Source organism: Astatotilapia calliptera, chromosome 5 (assembly GCF_900246225.1).
Source record: "Astatotilapia calliptera chromosome 5, fAstCal1.2, whole genome shotgun sequence".
Classification (NCBI taxonomy): domain Eukaryota; kingdom Metazoa; phylum Chordata; class Actinopteri; order Cichliformes; family Cichlidae; genus Astatotilapia; species Astatotilapia calliptera.
Window position 1 is genome coordinate 27,267,134 of NC_039306.1, and position 16,604 is coordinate 27,283,737.

General features: G+C 40.4%; 2 protein-coding genes across 2 annotated transcripts; both read right to left on the minus strand.

Moving 5' to 3' along the window:
* Positions 1-2,671: 2,671 nt before the first annotated feature.
* On the minus strand, positions 2,672-5,437 carry drd5a (dopamine receptor D5a). The gene has a single exon (XM_026168597.1). It carries the CDS (start codon positions 5,065-5,067, stop codon positions 3,685-3,687), a length of 1,383 nt encoding a protein of 460 aa, XP_026024382.1. The 5' UTR covers positions 5,068-5,437; the 3' UTR covers positions 2,672-3,684.
* Positions 5,438-6,933: 1,496 nt separating this feature from the next.
* Positions 6,934-13,320, minus strand: otop1 (otopetrin 1). Its single transcript, XM_026168596.1, has 6 exons — positions 12,626-13,320; positions 12,293-12,429; positions 11,877-11,935; positions 11,533-11,663; positions 8,978-9,885; positions 6,934-8,303 (listed from the first exon to the last, which is right to left on the minus strand). Exons 1-6 carry the CDS (start codon positions 13,008-13,010, stop codon positions 8,133-8,135), a joined length of 1,791 nt encoding a protein of 596 aa, XP_026024381.1. The 5' UTR covers positions 13,011-13,320; the 3' UTR covers positions 6,934-8,132.
* Positions 13,321-16,604: the final 3,284 nt, after the last annotated feature.

The following is a 16,604-nucleotide window of genomic DNA, read 5'->3' on the forward strand; positions in this document are numbered from 1 at the left end:
TTTTGTGTCATTACTCCTGTGTCAGTTCAAGTAAATGTCATGACCCAGGAAATCTGACATCAAAACCTCCTACTTTAATTATACCCCTGATGCAATTAATGAAAAATGAAGGGTCAAAGTGCATCACTCCTTAAGCCCTGAATATGATGGTACCAGTCACTGCTAAATCATCAGTCAAAGCCTGATGTGTTCTTGCTGAGGTATCACCTACTTTCCAATTCTGTCAGAAGCAGCCTGTTTTATCAGTCCCCTCCTGCCATCACCCACCTTTCATCCAAATGAGAGAAACACTGACCAGCAATGGGAAGGAGGTGGTAGGTTAGTATAACATTGAAGAGTAGCCTCTGGGCTCCAGTTATAACAGGCTTTCTTCTCAGTGTCATTTAATTGTATTCCCCTGGCATCTGTGTGAAATTTTCTCTTATGAGGGAACATAACTTAATTTCTAACAAAAAAAGAAAAGAAAAATGTGTCAAGGGAGATACTTTGCAGAAGAACAGCTGTGTCATTTAGAGCGCATTTGGATTGGACGTAGATTATTTTTTCCTCCATCACTTGAGTTATAACTTTAGGTTTGAGACATGCAATGAGGCTTTAAACTCCTGTTTTTTTTTAGTGCTGTTGAATTATAAATTTTCAGCTATGTCTTGATAGTCTGTGTGGCCAACAAAAGTGTATATCTTTCCATTTTGTGCTATCATGTCTTACTTTATTGTAATTGTTAGCAGTTAATTCTACACTAAAAATGTTAATTCACTTATCAAATAAAAAAAAGAACTGCAGAGGAAATAAAATGTGACTGTTTAGACATCAAAACATCTATTTTTGAGTGGTTTAATTAATATTTGATTTATTATATAGCAAAATAAGTAATAGTATTTGAGCAAGTAAAGTAAATATAGTACTCATTATTCCACTATTTTCTTATATTTTACATGGGAAGCCTGTTATAAACTCGTGATACAGTGGATTGATTTAGATTAAGTAATTAAAATACAACTACAGCTTTTAAATTATTTTGAAGGCATGACTGACTCAAGTTAAATGCTTTTGCATATTTTTACAGCATTTTCTCTTATTTAGTTTTGGACTCCTCTAACGTCACCAGACTCAGACTATAAAGCTTGTGCTTTAAGCAGGTTGAAAGTCTTTTTTTTAAACTCAGTTTTCTTCCTTTTCAAAATCTGCTTGTATTACCCACAATTTTACCGGCTTCAGTTTTCTCAGAAATTTGAATGTCTGACGCCAATAATGGCAAATAACCTCAAGCATACATGGGTAGCCCCGCATGTTCTTCTGTTTGCTTGTTTTTTTTAACTTGGTGTCTTAAAGTGACACCTCAAACAAAACTCACAGATGTCATGCAGAATCTGTTTGCGTCTCCCTGCCAAGAGACAAAAACGTTCTTTTTTTAATAGGTGGGTTACAGGAAGCTGCTTACCAATGTAGAGTTCCCATTTAAGTACACTGTCTAAATAATTCTTCCACCACTGGCAGCATAAATCAGGTAATGAATTACAGTGAACAGAACATCTTGGGTTAATATTAAAAATCTGAGTTCATACAAAGTAAAAAGAAAGTTTTCAAAAAATGCAAATGAAGTTATTTGGAAATTAATTATCTTGTGTTTTCTGTTGTACATTAACATGTTGCGGTAAATAGCTTCCTTGTGGTATTGCAGATTTAATATAGAAGACTGAGGAATCTGAATTATTGCCACAGACTTTCTTTTGTTGATGATTTATACAGCTATGATATGCATTATGTACTCTCTGGCAGTCATTCCATTGTTAATCCCTCCCTATTCGCATATTCCTTTGGCCAATACTTGTCACTCATCATGAAGCCTAGTAAAGCATTGAACCCGAGGTTGATGTATCCAGAATCCAAAAGTCAATTTTAGACAAATGATTGAGTTGGAGTGCATCAGTCTAGATAACTGTGGCAAAAAGGAGCATTTTCTGTTTACTTGTGCCAAATGCAGGGATCAAACCATGAAGGGATTTTCACATAGTGGGTTTTGTCTTTTGTTGGAAAAAAAGGCTAAACTAACAGATGTTTCTGGCAATTCAAACTTTTGCTTCAGATATCATGTTATTTACGATGTCTAAACATTGATTGATTTCTACATTAAATAAAAATATTGCTTTACTGAAAAATAAATTGTAAGTACAAAAACGAGCTGCTTCGCTTCCATGTTCTGCTCTTTGTATTGCCTTACCTACACAACTGTGACTTCAAACCTTTCTTCGTGTGTAATAGAAAATACACCAGCTGGCCAAACCTGTGGAAGACAGGTCAAATCAAGTCTTGGTGGGGCAGCAGCTTGTATACCATGCAACCAAGTAACCACAACGTTCTTCATTTTGAGTGCACTTCTGGTGCATGTCATGTCCCCTCACTAGCTGTTTCTCTGCCAACACTTCCTGTCAATCTCAGCTGTTAAGATGTTCAAAGAATGCAAAATACCAAAAGAAGAAACATGTCAAAAGAACGGGTCAGATGTGGATGTGCATAAGAATGAACTCACTTCCTGTTATGCTTAAAATAAAATTCTCCAAGCTGCACAGAAACCACCTGAAATCCCGTTAGCATGAATATTGGGTTCGCGAAGATACCAGCTCACTCTGATGCATGACAGCATTTTATTAGACAAATGATGACACACTTCACTGTTTAAAGGACAGTAGTATACATTCAGATCAGGTCATCTGTACAGTACAAAGATAAGAGAGAAATGTGGGAGAGGTGATGCATGACATCCAGTTGTGTTGGGCCAATGGCCACACATGTATTTAGGCTTCTATAGTAACATTTCCTCTAGCTGACATGACACTGCACCCTTGTTGTGTCTATCAATGCTCTCCTTGAAGTCTTTGGTCAATCTTTCTCCTTTTAGTTATTTCAGTCAGAGTTGAATCGGGCTCATAAAGCAGAAGCATTACAGTAGTTTTGGCCTCAATGAGAAATAAATGATCACAAAAAGTAGTAATGCACACAGATTCCCCTTTTTTGTATTTATAGCATTAGATTATGTGATTTTTATCATCCAGGCATGTTGGAAGAGTCACTGGGGTGGTGCAGTGGCAAAACGCTTTAATACTGCATTTTGGCATTGTGTAACTTGAATTCTACAGGACACATTCCTTTTATGTCTCAAAGCTGTTATTTGAATAAGCTATAAGGCTCTGAAATAACTGCATTTGACTGTCTTGGTTTCACTGTCTGTAAGGCTTTCCCCCAGTTTTCATACTCAGTGGAAAGGCGAACACTGGATACACATGAAGTTATTAAGCAGCAAAGAGTCTTGTTTTTACAAACACTTTCCCTCAGTCATGATGGACATTAGACGATGATGCCATTAAAGCCTCTGAGTAAACAACAGCTTTAGCAACACTGAACCTTGAACAAAGGAACACAGACTTCACTTGTCATTTAAATAAACACCTACACATCAAATTTGTTTCAGACAACAAGACAACATCACATTTCATGTCAGGTTGGCCTTGTGGCTGCAGAGACATGCCCCTGCTTAAGTGTACTTTAGAGGGTTCCAAGACAGCCCTGAACCCAGAAGCAAGGGCTGCTGCACAGAAACCTCCTGTGAAGAGGCAAAGAGCTGAGTGAACAATGAAATTATTATCAATACATCCAGTTACGCACGGGGAGAGACAAGGTGTGGAGTCAGTGTAATCCATTGGGTGTGAATGGTGACACCCTGTCAAGGCTGATGTCTGCCTCGCAGTCCTCCAGGTCACAAACCGAGTCGGTGGCGTTTTCGTGGTTGTGAGAAAATTGTGAAATCCTGTCGAAAGTCTCCTCATGCTCGATACATTCAACGACATTGGGGATCATATTCACATAAGCGTTCGCGATTTCTTTGTGGATGAGGGTATCTTGGTTATACGACACCAGCTCGTTGCTGATGTTAACAGTTTCCACTGGCGTGTTGGAGCAGAAATAGCGGCAGCCCAAGAGGCTGGCGAAGGCCTTCCTGAACTCAGCGTTGAAGGCGTATATGATGGGATTCAGGGAGGAGTTGGTCCAGCCGAACCACACGAAGACGTCAAAGGTCGTCTCGCTTACGCACGGAAGACCCGCATCCCGGTCTGCCGCCGGCCTGTCGCAGAACGGGACCATGCAGTTTAAAACGAAGAAAGGTAGCCAGCAACACACAAAGACACCCATGATCACCGACAGAGTTTTGAACACTTTGGTTTCACGTTTAATCGACGTTTTCAGTGTGTTGTGGTGTTGGCACTCTATTCTGTTGGTCCTGCAACTTTGCGCATGTTCTGCCGCTCTCTCCAGAGAGGCTATTCTTCTAATTTGTATTTGCGCAATCCGATATATCCTGGTATATGTTACAATCATAATTGCCACTGGGATATAAAAACTTATCAAGGAGGAGGATATCGCATACTCTCTGCTCAGACTGGAGTCGCAGTTTTCCTCTACCTGCCTACTTATGGAAGAGTTGTGCGCCCCAACCATGTCGTCACCGCTGGCTTTGTGCCAATTTAGCTGGACCGGTATGAATGAAATGAGCACAGACAACGTCCAAGTGATGCTAATCATAACAAAGGCAACTCGCTGGGTCATTTTCCTCTCGTAGCGGAAGGGACTGGAGATGGCCCAGTATCTATCCACGCTGATAATGCAGAGGTTAAGGATGGAAGCGGTGGAGCACATAATATCAAAAGCAACCCACACATTACAGAAAGTGCCAAACGGCCAATAGCCAGCTACTTCTGCCACAGCTTTCCAGGGCATAACCAGGACGGCTACGAATAAATCCGACAGCGCTAGGGACACGATGAAAATGTTGGTGACTTTGGTCCGTAGGTGCCGAAAGCGCAGCACCGCGGAACACACCAAGATGTTCCCCAGCAGGGTCCATAGGATAAGCAGAGAAAGCAGACAGCCCGTCACTGTGCGTGCCACCATATCCCTTCTCCCGTCGCTTTTTGCCTCAGTTTCAGTAGTGTTCCACATAATCTCTCCGAGGGGTGCCCGCGCAGAGTCAATACCCTGCACTGACGAGAGATACTTTGCTGGATTCTCCATTTGCTTCTTCAAGTAAAACTGAAGTCCATTGCTCCGTGCGCGGGGACGGGCTCAGTTATCGGCCAGCCATCGTTTTGTCCCCAATGATCAGCCTGGCTGCCAGCCTTATGTGGAGTGCGAAACAGAGGGAACGAGACAATTGCGCGTGTTAAAAGTGAGCCAGGCGACGTGTCAGGTGCGCTGAGGGGCTGAAACGCAGCACGTAGTGGCGGGCGCATGTTGCAGCCTTTACGGTCGGATCGTCTGACCTGGCTTCCACTTTGAAGCTTTCTGCACAAGATATCCTGAGCGTAGCGTGGGTAAGGAGGGAGTCCCAACACACTAACTTAGCCAGGGCTGTGCGCATACACTGACACTGCTGTGCGTAACACATGCATGTTACGCACAGCCGTCCACTGCGTCGGGACTGGGTAGAGAGCTTGTGTGTGTGTGTGTGTGTGTGTGTGTGTGTGTGTGTGTGTGTGTGTGTGTGTGTGTGTGTGTGTGTGTGTGTGTGTGTGTGTGTGTGTGTGTGTGTGTGTACTCCAAAGAGAGCAATTACAAACTTCCAATCAGCTGCGGGTTTTCATCCAGTTATGGATAGTGTTATAGCCTGGTTTATATTTAAGCCCTATTATTACGACAGACTTCAGAGAGACAACACTGTGCATTTCTGTCCAAGTCCAGAGAGAGCATTTACAATCTATATTATACACACAAAACTACAACATACGCCCATGAAGTGACAGTGAAAGAACGGAGCCTTACTCGTAGTCTAACAGTGCAGAACTGTCCGTGGTGCTGAAAGCTGAGAACCCCATCTATCTATCTATCTATCTATGTAAAATTTTCAGTGAATAATGAAAATAATAAAACCCATCTAACACATCTTTAGGTAATATGACAGGCTACTTAGATACTTTCATTGCGTTTGCCTTATTAATTAAAAAAAAAAGGTAATTTTCAACTATGGAAGTTTTATCTTTTCTTTTTTTTCGGTATTCTTTTGTCTCCCGACGGCAGCGACTGAAGGTCATAACCCACCCATTTAGCCGAGTTGTCCGAACAGGTGAGTCACATTCACACTCCTAGGGAGCATGTTAGGCCGGGAGCTGCTCTGCGTCGTCGTGTGCCTGTGCAGCAGACTCGCCGTTTCCGGCTTTGAAACGTCACGGGTATTTTTAGACGCCTCCGCCTGCCTGTCAAATCGTTCTGACACAACGTTAAAATCATCCCCCGACGCTCAATGCCATATTCTCTGAAGTAGCATAAACATAAGCTCGTGATGCCATGTCAGGAGACAACCTGTGTCCGACACTGCATTTCCTTTTTAGGCAGACAGCACACGTTAGTTATCTATAGACGGGTTGGTGTGGAGGTCGCTGCAAAAGATGACTGATATTTTGCAAAGTGTATATTGCGGATTACTATTTCCAATTTAACACCAAACTATAGGACTTCTATTTTGAAGTCACAAATAGAAGCACAATTGTGCAGTTCTTCGTTGCTGTTGGTATGCTTTGCAACTTTGTATGTCTTCAAATCTAAATCTATCCTATCTTTATCACTTATTTTTTAAGAAATCGTAAAACAGTCATTTAAATGAAGACCATCAGGCAGTATCATTTGGATAGTCCAAAGCAGTCTCAACAAAAGACATAAATACGTTGCGCCATCCTGTGGTGCGTAGGCACACTGCATCTGTTACCCTTCCAGACTTTTATTGAAGAGTGAACAGAGTGTGTAGCAGGTTAAGCAACACGACATGACATAAAGATAGTTCTTGTTTATTTCAACAGGAAAAAGATATGAAATTACAACTAACTTTAGACATCATTTCTCAATAGCACCATTTAACTGAAATTTCACAAAATCATAGCTCACCCTTTAAATGATTTTGGTCAGTATAACAGTATTTACTAAGATGGCAGAAAAATCTGCAAAACAAAACATTTTGCACAACTTGGCACATATTGAGAGCACATACAGTATATGGCACCAGGCTGAGAACCTGCTGAATGTCTAAGATTATTTGGTGATCTGATACAAACTAGTACAGTACTATTATATATCTGTGGTTTTAATAGAGGAGAAGCAAGTGTTGTCATTTATATCAGTGTGATGGTTTTCATTTCTGATTCTTCAGATGTAAACATCAGTCCGCAGTGCCATGCAGCAGTTGTCACTGCAACAGTTTGTTTTGCAAAAATCCCATCCTTATGCACAATCGTGTTAATGCACATTAGTTTAGTGTTATCAAGGTCCAGAAGAGAAGCCTTTTTTAACACAACTTCTTGATTAGTTCAACAGAGCAGCAAATGAGAACGCAGTAAGACACTGAGGAACCTTAAATGGCTGAGAAAGGGAATTAAGTGCTACATCTGAGAACTAATATCCAACTCAAAAGATGATTTAATTTGTTTGTGCTTAGATTGGCACTTACAACTTAAGTGTTCACTAACCTAACTACTTAGGCAAGCAAATGAGAACCTTATCCATGTAAAGTATGAACATTTTAAATGCAGATAAAGTAAGGATCAGGTGGCACACCGCTGAGCTTGTAGCTGTTAAATACAGTACTATTGGATATTGAAAATAATGAGTGTTTATGTAGTTCCTCTGCAGTCTTTTTGTATATGGTAATCATGTTGGTAGGGTGTTATTTTATAATAGTAATTATGTTTTCAGTCACTAATATGAAATAATATAGAAAGTGTATGTCAGCTAAAGCATATATTGTACATGATCCACCTGTTAGAAACCCCACTGTAATGTTACTACAATATAAAAAGTACAAAGAACCCTTTCTAAATTCATAAAACCAAATATTTTTTTCATCACTAGCTTTAACAACCCTTGCATTACACAAGCTAATTCTTTAAGGAACCAGGTCTAATAGGTTTGTCCTCCTCTGCAATCCCCACAGTGAGGGATCAACGTTTGTCTCCACAGATTACTTTCAAGTCTGTTGGACTGTGATCCAGACTGCCTCCTGAATGGTTGACCTGCGCTGTGACACACTCTCGAGAGCCAGTGGTGACAAGTGTTCGTGTGCATGTTGCCATTGTCAGTCATCTGCTATTTTGTCAGACTCTGGAGAACACCTCGAAGAGGGAGGCAACTGCATGCATGCGGTAGAAAAGGTTCAAAGGGATGGCAAAATTGAGAACTGTGCTCCATATGCTGAAGCCATATGTCTCCTCTTCCAGTCCGTTGTCATACTGTGGCCTGCAGCCAAAGGCAGAAAGAATCCACAGCTGAAATGGAAAAAAGAGAGAGCTCTAATTAGATACACCTGAATTCATATACTTTTAGCTACTTAGGGGCAGAACAACAAGGTAGAAACACAACAGTGTCATTTTATAAGGCTTAAAGTTGCCTGTTTATATTATTATATTTGAAATTCAATTAGCCAGAAATGCTGTAATTAGTCTCTATTACCTCTATTTTTACTTTTGCTACCATCACTCCTGAGGAAAATATCTCAGTGCTCCACTACCTTCACCACAAGCTAGTAACGTCCTCACTTTAGTTATAATCTCAGTTATAGCTAATGATTGTTACACGTCACATAACACTTAATGGAGAGTTTTGTATCTGTTGTTGATGAGAGTAGTGAAACTAAACCAAAACAATACAAATGTGGCTTAAGCATATTAAAATGAGGGTGATTGGCATGGAATCCCTCTTTGTGTTTACCACTATGGCAATAGTGAATAGCAAATATATTAATTACAGAAGCTTAAAATGAACAAATAATAACTTTTGACTTTTGGGAGTCATCCTCGCAAAAAGAAATGAACTTCGCATTTTGTTGGGTAAAATACACTTAATCAAATGAAGTTTCAAATGGTCAGTAGATTTTACATCAGCTCGATCAATTCCACCTATTAAAAAACTAATCATCACAGACCAGTTAACCAGTGCTTACCGAAATGTTACACATAATAAGGAAAACAGCAATATTCTTCAGGATCTGCCTCTTTATATTTGGGCGTTCCACTGTTTCGTTTCCCACAGGCGCTGGCACATCTGAATGTTTCCGTGGGCATCCATAAACCTGCTCACTCTCCTCCTGCTCGCTCTCAGTAGAGACACAGCTCCTGTCTGGAGATTCAAAAGTTCGGTTGATGATGCCATTGTACGGCGGAGCGAGAGAGGAAGTGACAGAGAAGACTTCTGGAGCAGCTGGTAACTCTGGGTCCTGCCTCTCTCTATCCTCTTGCTGGCGATACAAAGACTCTATGATGAAGAGATTCTGGACATATTTCTCCAACACAATAAACAGAGAGTAGACCAAATTTGTCCAGCGGTAAGGAGGGTTGCTTCCGGTGCTTAGCACAGACACTATGCTGCACCATGACATGAACCAGGAGCCAATGGAGGATCCAAACAGCACCTCTGTGTCCAGCTGTCTTGACGGGTTCTTGGAGGTGTCCAGCGGCATGTGGTTCACTCGGTATATAAGCAGACCCGAAGCACCGGCGCAGCACATGACCGTCAGCATGACGATGGCATAAATGTAGAACATGGAAACGGCTGACCTTCGCATCTGGATTGACTTCTCTACATGAGTAACGTAGACCACCAGTATTCCGATACTGCTGGCCAGGGCAAGTAGACCCACAAGAGGACCTAAGATCAAGCCCCGGTTTTTGGCAACCTGCCTTTTATGGTTTGAAGTGAGGTCAATGGTGCGTCCAATATTTCTCCACATCACGAAAAGCAAGACAGAAACAAAAATGTGGTATTCAATATTGAAGGGGTAGAGATAGTAGAGGCTGGTGGCGAACATGGAGCATGTGCTGGTGGTGCAGTTACATTGTGGTTCTGAGTACTCTGTAAAACAGTTAAAAATGTGGGCAAACACATGAGTTACAGGGAAATAGAACAATAAAAAGAAGCTGACTATGCCAGTGCTGTCTTACATTAGTACAGCCTGTCTGTTTTTTAAGATAAGAACAAAATGAAAGACATGTTAAGCAATGATACTGTTCTGAAAGCTAAATGTTAGAAATAATTTAAATGTAAAATAGAATGAATAGTAAATCTTTTACAGGTTGACAACAACAACAAAATGGATTATATTATCATTAAAAACATAAAGATTTCTGGCGTATGTGTTGTTGTTGTCCAGGTGTGAGAGGACAGAGTGCAGTGCAATGGAGACTGCATCCTCTGTGCTCCTGTTCTGGCGGTATGCGAATTGGTGGGGGTCCAGGGTGGGGGGGAGACAGGATTTGAAGTGTGCTAGGACCAGCTGCTCTAAGCACTTAGTGATGATGGGGGTGAGTGCTACTGGGCCGTAGTCACTGATTTATCCAAAATTGAGGAAATAATAATAATAATAATAATAATAATAATAATAATAATAATAATAATAATAATAATAATGATATGGAAGGAAAAAACCCAGAAGAATAAAAGTATTATTCTGTAGAGACTTGTAATTCTCTTTATTCAACAACATTTGTTTTATGATTACTTCTGACATCTTGTTGCTCAGTTTTACAAGACTACATGAATTTCAAAGCAAAAGATTTCTTTTAAAATTTTGTAGCCTCTCAACCAGTATACCACCCACTGTACTTACTGGTACACCCCCTTTTAATTTGGAATTTAAATATTTCTTCTTCTTAATATATATATTATTGCATTAATTGTTGGGATACCTTATCTCTTAATATGTTTTATGCCTTTTAAGCCCTTTAAACCTGTATTTGTGACACTGAGCTGTACAAAAAAAATAAATTGAACTAAATTAAAAAAGTGATTTTTATTTATTTATTTTATTTATTTAATGATGAAAATGCCAATATGTTTTTGTGTGTGATTGTTTGTTTGCGAGAGAAAGAGAGCAAGCAAGTTTCTGCTTTTGAGTATTTATTAATCATATTGTATTCGTTTGAAATTTCCTTCATTAGCTGAATGCACGTCTTGTACACTTCCTATGGTTACACTGTTGCCCTCTAGGTCTTAAGCCCCCTCCCAACTCACCTGCTCCTGGCCCCCATCGCCCCCCCCCCCTTTCCCCCCGAGCCCACTACTATGATCATGCACCCTTTAATTAAAAAGTGAACAACAGTCAGGGTGCAGCCAGCCTCACAGTCAGCCGGATATGAAGAGGAGTAGCAGAACCCCTCAACCCTAAGCTTAGATGTATCAGTTACTGTAATTGCAGTACCCTTGGGACTAAGCAGCCTGGGGACAAAGCCGTCTGAGGTCAAGTGGGGGGTTGCCAAAGGAGGTGGTGGTGGCTGAAGTGTGGGGAAAGGACTGGGGAGGGGGCAACAATATGTGTCTTCTGAAACCTAATAGAGAGACATTCGACACAAACAAGACCCGCTGAGCAGCCAGGCTTACCTCCCTTGCACTTCCAAGCCCTCCTCTCTTTCCCTTTTCTTTCATCCACTGAAGTGAGTTCTCAAGCGGACTATTGTACTTTTCTTCTAAAAACAAGCCTGCAATCGACCCCCGGGTCCTTACCTGTAGTGAGGTTTATGAGGCCCAGGGCAGAAAGTCTCCTCTTATGGTTGTTCAGGAAGTGTTCAGCCTCTGACATCACACCACTGCACCACAGGAGGATGTTGGTAAAGACTGCATGGATTACACCAAATCTGAGGAGACAGCAGTTGAAAATAAGACACCCGATCACCTAACAGCAAGTATAAGTGACAGGATTTAGCGGTGTTGTTGAGCTTGTTTCATGCCATTGATTAAAATAGAACTATGAACACATAATTTTCTTATGATTTGCAGGTGCAAAAACAAACAAAAGAAAAAAAAGGATATATTGACTAAAGGCCCAGGTTATCGCACATTTCACACACCTCTCAAATGTTTCAAAGCTCTTGATGACATCCTTGATGTGAAACCAGAGAAAATGCACCTAAATAAAACCCAAACACAAGTCTTAAAAAAGCTTGACAAAGTCATATCCAAAATGCAGTTTAGTGATTTTATCAAGCTTCAGAAATACACTTCATAATATACTAAGCACATACTTATTGTAAACTTAATTCTATTTATTTGCTTAAGTCATTGCATTTAAAGATTCCCACTGATATATGCAGTTACACTCAAGCGACATGGACAATGATCGGATTATACTGTCGCAGCAACGCTCTCTACTTGCCTTAACAACAAAGAGCACATTATTCTAAGATCTTGAAATAGTATGTGGGAAAAAAAGATACTGCTGAAAGAGTGTCACATTTTAAAAATTAAACCTAGGCTGTGCACATACCTGTGCCATAGTGTGAGTTGCGTGGATGACAGGATATACCACGAGCACCGCCGACACACAAGGTTGAAAACCAACATATTGCCCAATTCGGAAAGCATCCATAATCAGTGAAAGGAGTGCAAGAAGGGTCAAACCACCTAGAAAAAGAAAGTTATTGAGCGATATAATCAAAGAAAATAAAGTCTTTGTGACCACATATGTTAACATTCAAGTTCTCTTTAAGTTATGAAACAAACATATAGTGGTCACGCGCATAAATCCCTTTAATTTTCACACTAACGGAAAAAACTGTTGCATAAGTGCGCATTTGCCTGTTTAATCTCGCAAACTCGCCTCTTATCCAGCCTGAGGTGGCGTGTACATCTTTTTCTGGCGGCACGCTCTTTTGCCTGTCCCGTACCAAGATGTACCACATCATCCAGAGCAGCTGGAGGATCATGAGGCAGGTAGTGAAGGACCGCAGATCCTCTTCTTTAACGGAGGGGTTCTTGTTTGCGATGGCAAGCATCAACGCCGCCCCGATCAACAGCAGATTGGTCCCGTATTGCCCGCTCAGGAACTCCGCGTTCTTCTTCGGATAGTCTTCGGACAAACTGATTTTTAGTTTGCTGAAGATCTTCTTGTCCTGCTCGGAGCTGGACGACGACGAGGAGCTGTTGCTATACTTGTTCGGACACATAATATCCAGGCCGTTATGTTCCACCATGGTGAGAGGCATGTGCAAAAGGCGCAGTGCTGGGAGAAATTGAAAGTCAAAGCCGTGCAAAAGCCGTGCGCTATAAGTGCATTTGAGGGAGGCGAGACGTGTAACCTGTTGCCTCTAGGTGGGGATTCAGATGGATAGGTACCGTGCCAAACATGCATTCAATCTTCAAGATCCGGCTCAGTGGCCACGCATAGTTTGAATGGGCTTGATAGATGCCATTGTCATCTTGTAGCCCTGAAACAAATATCTGGTCGTGTACCAGGCTCGCTGAGTCACTGAAAAGTGAAGATTATGTTTCAGTCTTTCCGAGAACGCGGTCTTCTTGGAACTACCATACGTTTACAAAAAAAAATATAAAAAAAAATAGCTGAGTCTGCTGTGCCAACCATTCAGCAGGCTACCTAAAGAAATAAAAAAAAAAACTATGCGTGGGCTTGGCCACAATAACAGAAACAACTGAGCTGTGCCCAAACCCACCTCTTTAGAGCAGCTGCCAAACAGTCCGTCCAAGTCTGCTATCAGGTGTTAAGCGTACACGCCTGGATAAGATGAAAGAGAACATGACATTTCTCAAATCTGAGATTTTTACAGGCTGCAGGAGAGTGGCCTGTTGTGACAGTGACTTAAATCTAAGTGCTCCTAACACAAATCCACTTGGGACTGAGATGTGGTTAAAATATTTGCTTTCAAGTAGGTTTAAAAAGGAAGAAGAAGACGAATCAGATTTCAGTGGCCAAGTATACAATGGCTTTTTGTGAGTGGATGTCAGGGAGACCGTGTAGGCCATGGGCAGTAAGATCTCTTAAGGATATGACCGTGTAACCTATTAAATAACATCCGGGTGGACACACGCAAACAGCCCAGCAACAGAATAACTGCTCACACCGATCGCGGTGATTAATCTGATGCGATATTGTTTAACAAACAAATTCTTCTTAAATAAATATATAAAATGTAAAAAATAAAAACAAACAGCTGGTGTTTCTATGCAGACAGAACGGTGGGTTCGCAACGGCTCTCGTTAAGATTTAAGAGCCCGAGTTCATTCTAGTCAAGAAACATGGACTTCAAAATATTTTTCAAAACTAAATAAAACTGGATAAATTTGTGCATTTAGGCTCTTTCATAAATTTCACCAATAGTTGCTTTGATATAAGTCTAACATTTCTGAAAATTCACATTTCACCAGTTGCTGCCAGCAACATAACGAATCAACCTTTCCACGAAAGGTCTTTTAGTCTTATTTGCGAAACTGCAGCGCGCACCAGCTGACTACGGTGTGCGTCATATAGCCTAACTGTTCTGAAGCTGGCAATCAGTGAACTGAGGAAGACAAACTCCCTCTTTCGAGCCTTGTGTTTCTGATTAGCTGAGGTGTCCATTATCCTTTGGCGCAGGACTCGGGACACAATGGCATCACGAGTATTCAAAAGATGATCACGTCAGGGTCCATCTCATTTGCTGAGTGGACCAGTGATTTCTTGATTAGCGATAAAAACGCTCGACAAAAAAGAGAGTAAAATCTGTTCTTTATCTGGATACTTTAATTGGCTATTGAGCAGGTCTAAAGGTTTTGATTGAATTCCGAAATACTCATTTCAGCCCTTTGTTGATTGCTCGTCTGGATCCACAAAACAAAGCAAAGACCATTGAATTTCAGAGTAGCTTGAGGGAAATTCTATAGCAATAAGATTTACTGTAAAAGCCTCTTTTTAATATCTTTAAAATGTTTTTAAAAGCGTCATTTGAGATTATTGTGTGCTGCATTCTGGTATGGTGATTACTATTGTTCTTTTTAACTCCACTACACTGAATTGATAGCTTTTAGGGGTCTCCTATTTTAAGAGAAGACACTAAAAGGGGCCATTCTGATCACTCTAGACACATAACTGTATTTTCCCTGTATACTTGCATAAATGATTAAAATCTTGACTCCTTAATTGCTGCAGTGAAGAATGTCGTTATAATCTGAAAATATTAATTTTACCATCAACAGTATAGTTAAAGTTACTGCTTCAAAAACTCAAAAAACAATGAACTGCCAGTTATTTTATTGCACTACAGTTCACCACTTGCATTATTATTTACATAACTCACATATGGTTGCCATAATAGGCCAGGTGAAAGAAAAATGGGTTATGATGTAGGGGGCTTTTAATCGAGTTGGTCCTAGACTCTAAGGTTAGGAGCTCAGTTTCAGTTCAAACTTTGCTACAATGGCTTAAACCTCTGATGTATGCTGCCGTGACTGGCATGGAGATGCTGGGTCCTTTAAGTCCTGTGGGCTGTGGATGACAGCATCACTGGCCTGGGCTTGTTCCGGGGGATGCTGCAAAGGTATAATAGGATCTTGGAGATCAAGTCAATGCATTTGGTTTCCTGAGTAGTTTTTTTGTGGTGTGGGCCATTATCCTCCTGATGGGTGTGACGTAACTATGGGAGGGTGTGCTTTGTCTGAGAAAATGTTTGTTTGGGTGGCATGTGTCAAAGTGCTATCCATATGAATGCCATGACCCAGCGTTTTCAACAAAGAGTGTTGCACTATAACAGTATGATCAATGTAATTCACTTCCACTGCTAGAAGTTGAAACGTTTGTTTAATGTTTGCATAATCTGCAATGATAATGCCATTATTTTATAGAATGTATTTCAAGAGACTCAAAGAGTCCTGACATAATAGGAAAGATTATTGTAACCACTAAAAAGCAAAAATATATTAGTCACATTAAAAGCAGTTCTAAAAAAAAAAAAAGATCATTCAGTGTTTGGTGCTTGGACTTGACAATGGAGATTGACAGATGGCCTCAGAGCATGGAGGTGGAGCAGATCAAACAGGACAAGGAATTTAAATTGAAAGGGTTGTTAGACAACTAGGCAGTTCTGAATGAAATTCAGCCCACTATTGCTTTTCATGTGGTAAAAATGGTCTGAGCTAAAATGGATAGGTCAGTGTAAGTGAGCCTTAAAAAAGCATGTTTAATTTTCCCAGAAATTGTCTGCTGTAAATTTATTTTTACTTTACTTTTTACTGAAACATTCTACATTTGGAACATACATCAATTTATCTTATATAGCCACCATATGAATATCCATAATATTTTACATAAAGCATTTAGTGAGCTTGCTGCTACATGTGTTTACAAAAAATATGTGTAGAACACGTTTTTGTGTGTGAGTGTATCTAGTTTGTTAAGATTTAGCACTGTAAAATAATGAAGGGTTAGGGAGTGCACGCCTTATATTCTCCTAGTTAAACAGAAAACAGGCTGGCAATATTTTACTGCAACGAATATACAACATGCAAACATACAACAGAATACAAGATATAGTTTACGAAACTTCACAAATGAAAAAAAAACAACAATAAAAAAGGTGGTTTGACTTAGAACACTGACACAATATGCACACAGTACAGAATGTTAGGTTGACACTTACTCCTCTCGCATCAAGCTGGCCCAACTTTTCTGAAAAGTGAAATATTGAGTTTTCTCACCCTGTTACAGTTTTGTTGAATTGTCTGCAGTTGTTGGTCCTAGTTCTGTTCTTCTTACACGTTCATCCAAATAATAAAATAGATATGGATATCTTTTTTAAAACATTTATTTT